The 15,716-nt window shown below is 54.9% G+C and overlaps 5 protein-coding genes across 5 annotated transcripts; 4 read left to right on the top strand and 1 right to left on the bottom strand.

The window, feature by feature from the left end:
• Positions 1-3,095: 3,095 nt before the first annotated feature.
• Positions 3,096-4,516, top strand: G647_02362 (uncharacterized protein; the record flags this gene model as incomplete). The annotated part of the gene is made up of 2 exons (XM_008726711.1): positions 3,096-3,592; positions 3,646-4,516. 2 exons carry the CDS (start codon positions 3,096-3,098, stop codon positions 4,514-4,516), a joined length of 1,368 nt encoding a protein of 455 aa, XP_008724933.1.
• Positions 4,517-5,799: 1,283 nt separating this feature from the next.
• G647_02363 (26S protease regulatory subunit 6A) lies at positions 5,800-7,313 on the top strand (the record flags this gene model as incomplete). The annotated part of the gene is made up of 3 exons (XM_008726712.1): positions 5,800-6,125; positions 6,182-7,146; positions 7,204-7,313. The coding sequence occupies 3 exons, from the start codon at positions 5,800-5,802 to the stop codon at positions 7,311-7,313; spliced, it is 1,401 nt and encodes a 466-aa protein (XP_008724934.1).
• Positions 7,314-8,756: 1,443 nt separating this feature from the next.
• Positions 8,757-10,759, top strand: G647_02364 (uncharacterized protein; the record flags this gene model as incomplete). Its single annotated transcript, XM_008726713.1, has 2 exons — positions 8,757-10,551; positions 10,626-10,759. The coding sequence occupies 2 exons, from the start codon at positions 8,757-8,759 to the stop codon at positions 10,757-10,759; spliced, it is 1,929 nt and encodes a 642-aa protein (XP_008724935.1).
• Positions 10,760-11,757: 998 nt separating this feature from the next.
• On the top strand, positions 11,758-12,837 carry G647_02365 (uncharacterized protein; the record flags this gene model as incomplete). The annotated part of the gene is made up of 1 exon (XM_008726714.1): positions 11,758-12,837. The coding sequence occupies one exon, from the start codon at positions 11,758-11,760 to the stop codon at positions 12,835-12,837; it is 1,080 nt and encodes a 359-aa protein (XP_008724936.1).
• Positions 12,838-13,541: 704 nt separating this feature from the next.
• Positions 13,542-14,513, bottom strand: G647_02366 (uncharacterized protein; the record flags this gene model as incomplete). The annotated part of the gene is made up of 1 exon (XM_008726715.1): positions 13,542-14,513. One exon carries the CDS (start codon positions 14,511-14,513, stop codon positions 13,542-13,544), a length of 972 nt encoding a protein of 323 aa, XP_008724937.1.
• Between the last annotated feature and the right edge of the window lie 1,203 nt (positions 14,514-15,716).

The raw sequence follows: 15,716 nt of genomic DNA on the forward strand, positions 1-15,716 counted from the left end.
AAAAGGAACTTGTGAGCACTTCTCTGTGGTAGTAACCCAGACGGAGTAGCCGTCTCTGAGCACCGTCTTCCCCGGATGGGCTGGGCCCGGCGTATGTCAACGGACGTTGGCTTAACACAAGTCCATGGCTGTTGACACCGCGCCTAGTGATGAGAATAGGCACCAAAGAAGCTCTCACCACTGGGAGCAGGACGCTTGCGAAGTTTGCCATTAAGAAGGAGCCTTAAGCAGGGAATAGAATGTGCCAGACAAGCCGCGGCGGCAAACGATCGGACGAGAGCATGGCAAAACCCTGTCTTGTGCGAATTCCGTGGTGATGGACCCATTCCATGGCTGTGGCTTTTGTGCCCACCCGGATATGCTTGGCTAGGACTCCGGTTGTTAGAGTGACGAATGCTCATGACGGCGACTGGCACAGGGTCTAAGAATTCAGAACCCTAGATGCACTACAGGAGCCAATTGAACTGTACAGTGTAGCACCATCTCAAGTGGCGAGCGGCAATGAAGGCGAACACGTTGGAGAATTGCGTTCCCAGTAACCCGGTACTCAGACTGTGGACGGAAGAGAGTCAGTGCTAATGCATACTCGTACTATGCAAACCTGGCCGCTGCCTAAGGTATTGACTAATCCTCAAATACTCGTATACCGGTATCCCTAAGGCTACCCTACAGTTGCCGTCCCAAGATGTAATGCCTTCATTACAGGGAAAGTCGATACAAGTCTCTTATCACCAGTCGATCGGAGCTGCGGCCTCAGCTAGACTGTGTAGAGCAAAATCGGGCGCATCTGAGGCTGGAGAACACTGCTGTCGTGACAGCGATGCAAAGATCTGCGTGGGCGGCGAGAGGCGCAGAGGCACCTGCATCAAGTGCATCATCCTGCGCAACGTCTGAGCCTGGCCCGACATCCATGGGCCAAAGGCGGTGTTCGGCCGGCTTCACCGGAGACAAGTGATGCGTAGAACCAACCACGATTGGCTGGGAGAACCTTCAGCGTTGCAGCAACGAAAGGGCTTTTGGCTCGAGGCCTGGCGAGCACCTTCACCACCATACTCCAGAGAAGAATCGGCTCGATTCCCAGTCCTGTGAGCCTACTGAGCACCACTGGTGCCGCCGTCCATTACTAATGGCCCGAGTGACTTTAGCTGCCCGTCCTCGTGGTGCAGCGCCGCAGTTTGGCAGCCAAGAGAACCGTCAACACAGCACATTGCCCGCTGGAGCCGAACAAGGGCTGAGGGACTTCTCCCACTACCAGAAAGAACCCACACAAACAATGCGAGCACACTCTTGATTCGAAATTTCTACCTTCATCGCCTCCCGCCACTGTCAGCCCACATCTGCAAACGCTGCAAGTGCACCCTACGAGCCTGTTCCGCCGTCATGCATCTGGTTATTCGAGTGACTGGATCAAAATACCCTCTGAGCCAGACTCGCCCAGTCATGGAGCGGCTTCTCAGCCATCGCGCTCGTTTTCTGCAGCTAGCGTCATCGACATGGCGAATGGAAGCCCTTGTTGAGCCGTGCAAATGACCCAATTATCCGACTATCCCTTGCTCTAGGCTACTGCTCCCGACTTGTCCCTGCTCCTCCTCGTCGCAGCAAGCCATCTGTTCATCGCTGGGCCGCACTTGCCCTCAACCAGCACGAGGCCAGCGAATCTAAGCCGTGTTCGGGCCTGCGCTGCCCATCGCTCTCCCCCTCCGGCTCGCCCCCTTCATCATCCAGTCCACTCACAAGACTCACGCCTGGGTCTCGGTGTGCACGTCGCTGCCACTCAGGCTCTCTTCACTTCTCCCTTTCCCCTCTTCTGTTGGCTGCGGTCGTTTCTCAACTTCATCTTTCTCTCACTTTCACCTCTCCCACCCAAAAACCCTACCTCTCTCCCATCCCTCCTCTGGAATCCTCTCGGCGGGAACAAAAAGTCGACGTTCTAAAACCCACCGTTGAGCCGATTGTTCGTTGGCGCAGCCACCGTTGCTATTCTCGGCCGCCCGAAAGGATTTTCCACCCAGCCCTTTGCGTTGGTAATTTCGGACCCGGGCCCACGTTCCTGCCTCACAGTGCACCCTAGCTGACGACTCCTTGCGGTCGGCTTGATTGCCACAATTTCCCACTGCACCACTGTCGCCAGGCTACCGATATTTGGTCCTGCTTCGCCATAACCGACCACATCAATTGATGCCTCCGGTCGCCCAGGCACCGCTCAACCCACCTCATTTCTGACTTGGTGGCCAGATTGGACAGTGCTCTTATTTGGACGAAGCATCACGCACGAGCGCGTCACGAGTCCAGTCAGAGCCTTTGTCTTGCCTGCCTGCACTCCTGTCCACGTTGTGCTAGTGGCTGTGTGTCGCCAAATTCGGGGTGCACCCGTCCGTCCACGCTGAAATTCAACACCACAACACCTCTCGTTGCCTGCGCTTCCTCCCCAATAACAAACGCAAACCTGTTCTGTGTCAAAGGCAGCAGGGTTTGACAGTTCTGTCGAGGAGCCATAGGACCTCGAGGTGTTACCATTGGGTATGTTCATTTCCGCCTCGAAGTTCTCTTCCCAAACAGGCCGCACCTGCTTTTTCGCAGAGCATCCTATTATCTTCGCTGCGCACACATCATTCTGACTCGATCGCGTCTGCAGGTTTCCTACGAGACAAAGATCTTTCTCACACCGCCGGCTTACACATACGCAACATCCAACTTATCCACCTTGACGAGCTTTTCACTAAGTCTTGTCCCCAAACTCTTGATCCGAATCACTCGCGAGACTGCTGGTTACAACTTTCTCTCGCTGTCAAGACATCCATTAACGGCTACACTTACGTTTGCCATCCGGTCCTCGACACCTCTAGTAATACTATACGGTTGTGGGATCTTGTTCAACCGTCACATTTGACCAGGAGAACACCTTCATTCCCATCCATGCTCTGCCTGTGAGTAGGGGTCTAGACAAGAGCTTCAAGCTTCGGCTTCGACGCCTCGGGCGTGGCCGCACAGCTAGCGGAGGCAGACGGTGAGCAAGAACCGTCTCACAAGATATCTGTTTCTAACCACAACTAGAGCTTCGGCTGTCTGCTTCGCTTGACTCTCTTCAACCGAGCATGCCTTCATACCAGAGCTGGGGCGCAGCTGCCCATCACTCGAGACTCCCTCCGACGCCTCCAGAGTACCAGACCGCCTACCTTACGCCACTGAGTGCGGTGTCCGACCAAGGTTTCTACCCGTCACAGGGCTATCAATCTCGCCGATCCCGGGACTACAACGAGAGATATCAGACCCAACCACCAGCCTACAATGCTCAACCGTCACTGACGGGACCGGTGTCTCGCCATGCGCATGCTCATCCTTCTCAAGACTACGCTTTCTCTCAGCCATATCACGTACAAGGTTCGACCTATTGGCCGGCAAACGCAGTTGGCGCGCCCATCCTCCCTCCCATTCGTGTCACTGAGCCCCTCGATCACTTTGCAGCACGTTATGGCACCCAACATACCGAGGCAAAACCCAAGGAGGATAAGCCCACTGGAGGAGTAGCACAACACTTGGACTATGATATGGATCTTATGTCCAGCTTCGTGGCCGAGATGTCTCAGAAACTGTAAGTACAGCCCTTCGGTATTCACTGGACCGTTCGTCTAACCGCTCCCACAGTGTGACACCCGAATCAGCTCCAACTTCCCAATTTCGGAAGTACGTGTCCCAGATCCTTTCGTCTACACGCTTACCAAGCTCTACCATCATGCTCGGCCTCTTCTATTTGCAGTCACGGATGAAGCAAGTAAAGGAACGTGGATCGTCAACGTCATCCTCGGGCGCCGTCTATCGTATGCTCACGACATGTTTACTTCTGGGCAGCAAGTTCCTAGATGACAACACTTTCCAGAACCGATCCTGGGCCGAAGTAAGCAGCATTCCGGTCCATGAGTTGAACATGATGGAACTTCAGTGGTTGACCGATTTCAACTGGGAGATCCATGGCATGATGTACGACGAAGATGAAGGGTTTTTTATGTGGGTTGAACACTGGCATGCATACGAGGAGAAGGCGCAACTTGCCAAAGTGAAGGAAATGCAGAAGCTGGCTCCCATCGAGACAAATCTTCATCGCCATCACAGCATCCAGCATCAGCCTCTCATGTCTCCAGAGGGACCTATTCCCCCTCAGTATCAACAAGGCGCACAATACGACACTCGCTGGGTTCGACCATACATGTCAGAATACTCACCACCGTCTGCGCCCCACAGCGGTCCATCGACACCCGACTATTACACGGCTTCCTGGTCTTTCGCAAACAATGGGCCTCCTGCATATGGTCGCCAATCTTACCATAACGACAATGGGTCTGCGTATTCGGCTCAACGCAACCAGCTGCCTACATATGCTCAAACATTTGGCTATGCCTCTGGTATCACCCCCACCTGGATGTCTCATGGGCCCAACTGTGGCTGTAGCGTCCACGCCAAACACTCAGACTATTATTTCAGTCACTCCGGATACACCATGCAACCTGTGGTCGGTTAACTCGTCATGCAAATTCCAGCGTTCAGCGAACTACGGTCAGGCACGAAAAGTTCTTGAAATACCGATTCCTCGGTACTGTTTTACCACCAGCGATCCTCGCCTCCAGGATTAAATCGACTCATACTGGGCATGAACAAGCAATTGTTGAGGCGCCTGCTTGGGACGATTTCCTACGAGACGAAATTTCTCTAATTGCGTTCATCTAACGACTTTCTACGACCGGCACTTTTCTCGTCTTTCGTTTTTCTGCATCTAGAGCGAGCAACTTCCCCAGAATAGAGCAAGGTTTTCATTCATTTTCAATCATGACGGGGATGGCTGGGCGGGCTTCGCACGGCAGGAAAAGTCTTCAAAAAGTTTCCCCGGCTTGAGCAACTTCTTATGGTTACGGGCTGGCGTCGGGATCAAGGTACAAGGATATCACGTATGGGCTGTGTTTTGTTTCACAAGATTGTTTGCTTCGTCTTACTACATGGTGCTTACGGCGCTCTCTTCGACAGAAACGATGCTAGAAGAGCATGACTTGCACGGATGCTTGCATAGCAAGGCATCCTGGGGATGGTTGATTGAGCTGCGTCATCATTCTTGTAATTAGCTACGCGAAACGAGGGCAGCCGGTCCGGTGAACGAGATTGAAATGCGCACGAATGCTGTCCGGCTAAGGCTTGAGAAGGCCTCTTGAAGGACAGAGTCTGCTTGCACGGAAAACAAGGTCCCCTGCACAGTGGTGTTTGGCACGCCGGGAGCCATAGAACATGGTCGGTCAACGATGTCATGGCCCTGCTGTTCGTCTTTACTTCACGGCCAAGACTCGACGCTCGGATGGATGGGATATACCCCTGATAGACTATCGCTTTGAGCTTTCAAATTTGCATGCAAAGACAACAAAAACCAGAATACAAAAATAATACGATTGACTAGAGATATTATGCTTGCAGCTCGAGTAATGAGGGATCGATCTTATGGCCGGACAGGTGTGAAGCCTGGATATGTATGTGCTGGATTCTGGATGCGGTGAAGTGGCACAATCTCCCGGTGCCAGGCTGCGATGAGTGACGAGTAAGTCACGTGATCGTGGACCTTGTTCCGCCCCAGCGACACTCCGATTTCGAGTGCGAGCTTGCCTGTTCATGTATGTAATCAACTCAAACACGATCCCATATCCCGTCGATTTGACCATCACCTATCCATCTCCTCTTCCCGTCTGCCACATCTCGCGACGCTTGGTCGTCACCTGGAAGCTGTCCCTCAACCAAACCGACTTCGCCTGAGCAGCCCCGAAAATGTCGACGCTCGAAGATATTGATGACTTAGAGCGTGATGAGAAGGAGCAGAAGAAGGACGGCGATGACAGGGACAAAAAGCCCTCGTCGAATGGCGACGCCAAAGACGCGGAGATGAAAGACGCAGGGCCCGACAAGAAGGATGAGGAAGAACAGTACATAGACGACGAGATTCTCCAGTCAAGTACAAGAGACATTATCAACCGGCGGCGATTGCTGGAGAACGAGATGAAGATCCTCAAGAGCGAATTTCAGCGGTTAAAGCACGAGGAGACTACCATGAAAGACAAGATCAAGGATAACTTGGACAAGATTGAGAACAACAGGTGAGTCTGACGCTCCTCGCGATGCGAGTTGGACGGCTAACGTCTTCACCGGGCAGGCAACTACCCTACCTCGTCGGCAACGTCGTCGAACTGCTCGATCTCGATGTCGAAGCCGAAGCAGCAGAGGAAGGCGCCAACATCGATCTCGACGCCACGCGTGTGGGCAAGTCTGCGGTGATCAAGACCAGTACCCGACAGACCATTTTTCTGCCGTTGATCGGCCTGGTTGACCACAACAAGTTGAAGCCGGCCGACCTGATTGGCGTCAACAAGGACTCATATCTCGTCTTGGACACACTCCCGGCTGAATACGACTCGAGAGTCAAGGCGATGGAAGTCGATGAGAAGCCGACGGAGAAATACACCGACGTAGGTGGTCTGGACAAACAGATTGAAGAGCTTGTGGAAGCAGTGGTCTGGCCCATGAAAGAAGCGGAACGTTTCAAGAAGCTCGGCATCAAGGCGCCCAAGGGTGCTCTGATGTATGGGCCTCCTGGGACGGGCAAGACCTTGCTCGCTCGTGCCTGCGCCGCTCAGACAAACGCCACTTTCCTCAAACTTGCGGGTCCCCAGCTTGTGCAGATGTTCATCGGTGACGGAGCAAAACTTGTGCGCGACTGTTTCGCACTGGCAAAAGAGAAGGCCCCATCGATCATTTTCATTGACGAGTTGGACGCAGTGGGCACCAAGCGGTTCGATTCGGAGAAGAGTGGTGATCGAGAGGTTCAGCGGACCATGTTGGAATTGCTCAATCAACTGGATGGGTTTGCTTCGGACGAGAGAATCAAGGTACTAGCTGCCACGAATCGTGTCGATGTGCTGGATCCTGCCTTGCTGCGTTCTGGTCGGTTGGATCGAAAGATTGAGTTTCCCCTGCCGAATGAAGAGTCGCGGGCCCAGATTTTGCGGATCCATTCCAGGAAGATGACCATCGACGAAGGGAACATCAACTTTGATGAACTGGCGAGGTCGACGGATGAGTTTGGCGGTGCTCAGCTCAAGGCTGTTTGTGTGGAAGCTGGTATGTCATGGCCCCTGACCACGACCTGGCAAACTGTTACTGACTATCATTGCGCAGGCATGATTGCTCTTCGGAAAGGCCAATCAAAGGTCAACCATGAATCCTATGTCGAAGCTATTGCTGAGGTGCAGGCGAAGAAGAAGGACACGGTCAACTTCTACGCTTAGGCGTATCACAGCTTCTGTCTGACCAGGTTTTGGAATTGGCGACACATCACCGGACGGAGCGTGTACTATTATCCCAGCATGGGAAAGGCCACAGATGGAGTTTCGTCTTTTGCCAGGGCAGGTCGTCGAGATCTGGGTGGCTTGCCTCTATTCAAGGTTCTTAGGTATAAGAACACTGCCAGACGAACATCTCTCCTTGCTCTCTGTAGCTCTTCTGCCCACAACCCTGATATGTGTGCGGGATCCTTCCTCCTACGCCTCCTCCCAGGCCATGCAGATCGCTACAGTATCCCTCCGGCCACCCATCTTCTACAGCCAGATCCCCACAAGCCTGCAGGAATTATTAGAAGCTGTTCATAACCCTTGCATTGACGAGGAGTACTTATCTCCGTTGCTGCCTCTGCTCCCATTGGCCTGTACGAGACACCATCCCAGTCCCGCAATCTTGGAACACGCCGAGCACGCCCGTCTTCCCTGACCAAGTTTTGCGACTTCCCACCCAAATAATTCGCCTCCATGTGTACTTGGTTGAATCCTTGTCTTTGGCCGTCTAGCACACGTCTGGACCATGCCGATAAGCGGCAGTCCCGATCGCGCGCACATCCTTATGCAAAGCTATTTCTGGAATTGGCGAGAGCGGCTGGCCCTTCGCCTCGCCCCGACATACAGTCTCGTGGGACCGAGCAGTGGCTGATATTCAGACGTCAACCCGGACCAGTTTCAACTATTTCACGTGCCCATGGTCGATAAGTCGACTCTCTCAACACACCTCCGCCCACGACCACGGAGATGGCAGTGGCTACCCACTACGCACCACACGGCCCTTTCGAGCAGCATGACGCTGCCGATGTCTCCCAACGTCCGGTACCTTCCAGAGCACACCATGAGCAAGCGGAGAATGGTACACCCGTTCTACGGACCACCTCCCTCCCAGCCTCGATCCCTTCCCGAAGTTCGCGGTATACCATCGAGCCAGTGTTTTCGATTCGTCCGATGGGAGCCAGGTGGAAGAAGTTGCCATCGTCCATCCTGAAGCATGTGCTTGACCAACTTAGGTGCATGCATCTTGGTCCCGGATCCTCCTCCTGTTCGACCTGCTATATGAGAGACTTGACTTCTATCCAGCTAACTTGCAAGGCATGGTTCTCGGATGCGCAGCGAAGCCTGTGGGTGTGCCCGTCCTCCCTCTGATCTGCGGCTAAGTCGTACAGTTACACCAATATCGAGATCGTAGGCCAAGATGATCCGGCGATGCTTCTGAAATGGAGGCTCTCCCGTGCAGCGCGCCTTATTCGTTTGCGCTCAACGCTCCGTTCCAGGCCGCTTCTCGCGACGTTAGTGAAGACAATACACGTGCCTGATCCGAATATACCTCTGTACGTTGCGGGAGGGAACCCGAATCCAGAGTACGACGCCTACATCTGTACCCTGGCGTCCGTTGTCATGGCGTGCCCGAACTTGGAAGCGCTGACCGGATTCTATTGCTTCTACAACCATACGTTTGACAGGTTGACGCACGCGCTCTCAACAAGAAAACAACTACGGCAACATGCCTGGATCATCGCCGAGAACGACGACGTCACCGCAAGGGGTCAGACTCAATTACCTCCCGGCCTGCTGGACGAGGACCAGTCATATCAGTTTGTGTTATACCACGACCGATGGAAACAGCTTGAAACACTTCTCCTGTGTTCACCTGGGGGACTTGGTGTCATTGAGCATGAACTATTCATCCGGATCCTCCATTCCTTACCGGCGCTCAAGAACTTGTGCGTCTCCTCATTTGATACGGATGACTTCCACGATCTAACGCTCCTTTCGCTTCCTCCATGGGTCACTACTCTCCGGCTTGAGGAGTGCCTAGGCGTGACAGACACCGGACTGACAAGGTGGGCTGCGAGTCCCAATGCATCGCAGATGGAGCGGTTGAGTCTACTACACCAGAACATTACGAGTTTGTTGACGATCTCGAAGATCTTCGCGAGCCTGGATCGACTGGTCAAGTTCACCATCGTGCAGAGCGATGCTGTACCTTCGCTGCCGAAGGAAATGCGGCAATTGGTCGTACAGCCTGTGCTTGCTTCAAAGTCTTTACAATTCCTGCACTGGGATATCTCGCACCCAAAAGCAGGAGCTACTGCCGACCCGGATGATTCGGAGCCGGAAAGAGGTCAAGCAACTCCCAACATGCATCTAGCACTGTCAATATCACATGGCGGCTTCCCCCGTCTACGACGACTACGAGCACCTCGAGATACATCTCCCCTTGGCATCTTGCAGTCCGTGTGCCAACCTCTGCATGGAAACATCACCTTGCCAGGTGATGCGTCTCATTCACACCACTACCGGCAATTGAGGAGGTCGAGCTCTTTGTGTGCGGCTCGTCTGAGGGCTCGAAAAATCGAGGTTCATCAGTCTATCAGTACACGTACACCCGCTTCCAGAGCCGGGAATCGGCTACAAGCTCCTTCAACCGACAGAGATACCCCACGGCCGCCGGCGCAGAAGCCCACGAGTGACTCATCAACATCTACACTGGGCTCTTGGAGAACTGTCGGCTCCAACACTTCGAAAAGGAGCAGCATCACCAATCAAACTGGATCCGGACCCGGACCCGGACCCGGACCTGGACCTGGACCTGGACCTGTCTCGCCGCTTACCGCAAGCCAGGATCACTTCTCTCCACTGGCTCCCGACGACGGCATCATATCTCCCATCGCTGCAGACCAAGACCAGGTGTATCTTGCTGGCGGAGACTCAGATAAGCAAGCAGTCACGGGGCCCCAGAGGAGTAATCGTGGGGAGAGCAGGAAGCGGCATAGTATCTGTCGATGTACCCCCAATCCGACAGGAAATAGGGATAGCATATCCGCGCGCGAGGGTCATGAAGGCCCGCAGCAAGAGCAAGGAGCGGGTGTAGTCCCGCTGCCGTCCCGAAGCCCATTTCGGTCCATACAGACTTATGCCCATAGTCCAACACTGACTCGGTTCCCAAGCCTTACGATACGAACACCCCAAAGGAACCGTCCGGTCCTCTATCTGAGGCCCGACGTACCTGGTCTCGACAGCAATGGAGGTCTGATTGGTTGGGGCGAGCTCCTGAGAATCAGCGAGAAGGCCAGAACGAGCAGGAGCAGCCAGAGAGCACGGGAAGCCACGCGACGAAATTCCAAAGGCAGCCTTGACGAAAACAGCGATGATGATGATGATGATGATGACGACGACAAGGCACCCGCAGGTATGTGTACGGGCTTCTCAGCATGGCACAGTCGGTCAGAAGATGGACTTGGCGACCTTCCGACGTTGAGGAAGATAATGTCTGGATCTTCGGCAGCAAGTGGTGCCTCGTCTGGGACGCAAGGAAGGTCAAGGTCGAAATCCAAATCATCGTCGCGGCTGAGCTTCTCATTGGGAGTGAAAACATCCGACAAGGACACAATGTCTAATAGACGGTCGTGTCGACACGTAGCCCGTCCCAGGGGAGACAGAGGTGGATGTGTGGGCCTTGATGATTTCTTCTGAGTACCAAAGGCATGTAGACTGTAATTCCGAGTAGCACTTCGGCCGGTAGATCTCTGAATGAGCAGTGCACTCTCTTGATCGTCGAATTCATGTCAAAGAAACAGGGCGTTACAGTATACAAGTTGTTAACTCCGACACCTACGAGCAGGCGAGCATCTCGTCGCTTATCACTATGTCCCTTGCGAGTGAGTGCGTCACATACGGCGTCACGGTCTCATTCATTCAGCGAAATGGGTTCAGCATCATCATCATCATCGCTCGCCTCGTCTACAGCAGTGTAGGTTTTTGTTGCTACTGTAATGCCGCCTCCCCATTGTCCTCACGAAGTCTGCCCAGTGATTGTCTTATCCTGCCCCTTGCTCGGCCTTGCGAGACACCGAAGATGCCAAAGCGACATCATAATTCGCGCTCGACGAATGGAATCATTTCAAGCCGAGGGGGAAGAATGAATCTCCTGGCCAATACGAAGTCAACCTCATGTGTATTGTACCATCTTGCTGAGCAAGGTCTTAATGGCGTGAGGTCTGGAATCACGTCCACGCCATGTTCTCGCTCGCCGTGTAGGAGATCGTATATTTAAGAGGTGAGTCTGCATCTGAGTCTGGAGGTGAATGAGATCGAGATATCTCATCGTACTGCACTGCATCGCATCGCATCGCATCGGACATTACACCCACGGCATTTGATTACTGTACAGTATCTTGATATAGCTTCATCATCACCATCGTCCCCTTACCACCAGGGACGAGCAAGGCACAGTAGCCAGAGACCGAGCGTACTCAACTCACAAACCGGCAAAGAATTGAAACAGACCACTCCAACTATCACTTACGGTAATCACTACTCACCAGTCACCGTCACCCATCGGCTCTTCCCACCACCGCCACCACCACCACCACCACCACCACCACCTACGGTCGCCATGGTCTCCCTCTCCGACGTTCACCTCAACAACACGTCCCTCCGAAGTGCCGGCTCAGGCCCCACGGTCGCTCTCGTCGGCGCCACGGCCGGCATCGGCCTCGCGACCTTCCACGCCCTGCTCAAGCACACGTCCTCGCCGACAATCTACCTCGTCGGCCGGGACGCCTCGCGACTAGACGCGCTCATCGCCGCCGCCCAGCAACTGCACCCCAACCCGGGCGCGACCATCGTGCCCATCGTCGTCAATGGGGATGATCTCACGCTCGTGCGCCACGCCGACACCGCGGCCCGGCAAATCGCCTCGCTCACGTCGCGGCTCGACCTCCTCATCATGTCGCCGGGCTACCTGTCATTCCGGTCCACGGCGGACTTTTCCCCCGAGGAGGGCCTCGATCGCATCACCAGCATCCGGTACCACGCGCGCATGCGATTTCTCGTCACATTGCTCCCCGCCCTGCGCACGGCGCCGAACCCGCGCGTCATCAGCGTGCTGGCCGCAGGCAAGGAAGGACCCCTCCGTCTCGACGACCTCGGCATGACCCGCCCGGAGACTTATGGGCCGATCTACGCCGCTGGGGCGGCCGCGTCGATGACGACGTTGTTCTTTGAAGAATTGGCCGCGGGCGGCGGCAACGGCAACGACAATGACAACGACAGGATCGTCTTTGTGCATTTATTCCCCGGCCTGGTCGGGACGGGGCTGCGAGTCATCAATTCCGGGTGGGCGCTGTCCCTGCTGTGGGAGTGGGTCGTCCGGCCCGCGTTCAGGCTGTTTGGCTCGACGGCCGAGGATGCCGGGGAGAGAGTGCTCTTTGCGGCGACGAGTGGGCGCTTCAGACGCGTCAGGCCCGAGGACGCCGACGGCCTGGCCGGCACGTTGGTCCAGCGCGGGAGTACCGGCGTGCTGGGCAGTGGTGTGTATTTGGTGGGAGAGGATTCAGGGGTCGTACGACCCCCACGTGGCACAAAGGGTGATGATGTTTTGGCCGAGCTGAGACGCCAAGGCGCCGGGAAGAAGGTGTATGAGTATACGATGGGGGAGTTTGAGAGGATCGAGAAGATTAGGGGTCAAGAGTGAGAGGGGAGACCATACATAATCAAGGCTCGGTTGAGGCCCCGACGTAGTTAAGTGGTTGAGGAATGAGATAGAGAGATCATGAAAGCGGATTGTAATGAAGTGGATGAAATGAGTTACACTAACTTGAAGCACTCGGTGACAATGGGTTCGCCGCCCTCGAGTGCCTTGCAGTGGTGCTTTTCGTTGTTGGTACTGTATGAAGAGAGCGCGTGCAATGCTGTCGGTATCAATGTCATGCTACACAATCTTTGGCGGGTGGTGCGATTACACACACCAGCAGACATGCCTACGTACTACCTACGTGCCGGCCTTCCTTCCGATCGACTAACGTACCGAGCAATATGAACGGTAAAAGAGTATGTGGAAAGTCGACATCTTCGTCAAGGTAGGAGCGAGTGCAGAGCATGCAGCCTACGCTTGGGACTTCACGAGGTGACCCAATGCCACGGTGTGTAAGGGCACGGACGCTTCCAACATGAGAATTGCTACAGTAGCTCCCGTTAGATCTCGGGGGGCGATTCAAGGATGCATTCCTGCATGCATGCTACGCGGTCCACCCATGGCTTAGACCACCTCAGCAGGAGATCCGGAGGGGACGAACAAAGCAAGAGCGTCTAAGTGAGACCGCGAGAATGTCACAGTTTGCACGATCTCTGTTTTCTCTCGCGTGTAGGTGAAGGTGGACTGGAGGTTTGTCAGGTCGATCAATCCAACGTGGCCTCCTGCGCGAGGTGCATCTCTCGCCAATCTCGCTCGATGATCCCATGATCCAGATTCGCTCGCCAAACGCACAGCTGCCACCGAGGTAGTGGTGACCTCGGCGCGTCCACGTCAAGATTGGCATTTCCTTCCCGTGGCCGTGGCCGTCGCCGTGGCGGTGGCGACTGCGGCTGCGACGACGGCAGATGAAAACAAATGGGAAAGACGAAATACAACGTATACCCCCGGGTTTTATCCGCGAAAGTCTCCCTCAGGGGCCTATACGCTTCCTTGGACTCCAAAACACGCCACATCCTCGGCATGACATTCTCGTCCCAGAGAGGGCGGGACCCAAGCCGCTCGGGGATCGTGATGGTCCAGCCCTTTTCCCAGGGCGCGAACGTCACGGACCGTAAGTTCGGAAACACGACGAGATCGCGCTGTGGGTTCCAGACGTTGTCGTAGACATGCAGATCGACGTCGGTCCGGGCGTCGGTATGGTCATGCGCAACCTCGGCATCGACATTGACCTCGACCTCGACCTCATCCACGCTCAGCCGCAGATGACGCACCTCGCCCAGATAACGCAGCATGGCCATCCTGCGCACGAACGCCACCATCGCACGCTTACAATGCAGTTCCCAGAGCGCAATCTGGACGAACGCGCGCTGGGCCTCGCCTTGCAGTTGTCGCCAGGACGTAGGACTTGACGAGGACGCGGTGTTGAGTTTCAGCAGCCATTGGTGGTCCGCGCGGTAAGGGCCCGTCGTGCTCGAGGCACAGTAGCAGCCTGATTGAGCGGTGACGGCGACGCGGTTGCCGCGGAAGGCGTGCTCAAAGATGCTGAGTCGGATCTCGGCAGGGAGATCGCTCAGACGGGAAACCACGGCTGAGAGGCGCGGGTCACGCGTCTCGGGGGGGAACATGTACGGGCGGGCTGTGAGGGTGTGGGAGTGGGATGTTATTGAGTCGGCCATCACAAAACGCTCAACGGAAAGGAAGTCCTTCGATGGTGGATGCTGTTTAGACGGTCGCCGTCTTATCAGCGAGATATGTACAAGGACAGTGTGAAAGTACGGAGTATGTACGAAAAGGGGGGGGGGGTAGGTGGAAGGTGGAAGGTCACAGTGTGGATGCAAGTGAAGAACCTGTGAGGGCTCGAGGGTCACGAGGTCACGCAGGTTCGACTGCATATGCTGTACCGTAGTTTCTACGGCGACACATCAGCCCGTCTACCAACTCCTCGCTCAGATGCCACGATGCTTACAAGTAGGTGTCAGGCAGCCAGTCAGTCTGGTCTGTCAGTCTCCGCCAGCGTATCTCGCCCAGCTCACCATTTCCCCCATCAAGCTCGCCTCAAGCATGAAACACGCCGGTCCACCGACCAACCATATCATGTCGCCTCTGAGCTCCGAGGGTGCTCGCTCGCCCCCACGCAAAAAGCAATACGAGACAGCCCCGTTCATATCTACCTCCGCGTACGACATCCGCGTACACCATACTAGATATGTACAGAGCACCTCGAGTCTCTATCTCCTCCTTCCGTACGTAGACTTTCTTGATTCTCATCTTGAGCACATGCCTCTCGAATTGCTACATACATACTTGGACATTACTGGCTTCTGGCTTCTGGCTTCTGGCTTCTCGCAACTTGCTCTTGTCGGGCACGAAGGGTAGGTAACGTACGTTAAGTTACTGTAGGTTGTCCCCGCGTTGAGTTTCGGTCTGCATGGCGTGGCGGGCGTGGCGGTCCGTGGCGTTTTCTTGTCTCGGCGAGAAGGAAATTGGAGAGGTGAAATCGGGACATGACAGGCGGAAGAAGAAACACGTCCGTCTTGCGTACTCTGTATGCAGTTCGAAGGTGGTCGCCCAGAGAAATATTGTGTAGGCGTGTAGGCATGTAGTCGTCTAGATACTGTAGTCCGCACTTTACCATGTACTCCGTACGAGTGAATGAATCCGCCTATGGAGCATTTTACGAGGCTACGTCTCTCGTAACTGCCCTCTCTCAGTTTTGCACGACCGTTGACTCATCTGAACAGTCGAAATCTACGCACTCTTCTCGAGGCAGGGACGGTCGTCAGTGTCAGCTGGATGTTGTCCGTGCGCTGCACGTTATGGCATTATTGGTGGACAAGCTACTATGGCACTGAGACTGCGGTTGCCGCATGCTGTCTGAC

Source organism: Cladophialophora carrionii (assembly GCF_000365165.1).
Source record: "Cladophialophora carrionii CBS 160.54 unplaced genomic scaffold supercont1.2, whole genome shotgun sequence".
Classification (NCBI taxonomy): Eukaryota; Fungi; Ascomycota; class Eurotiomycetes; order Chaetothyriales; family Herpotrichiellaceae; genus Cladophialophora; species Cladophialophora carrionii.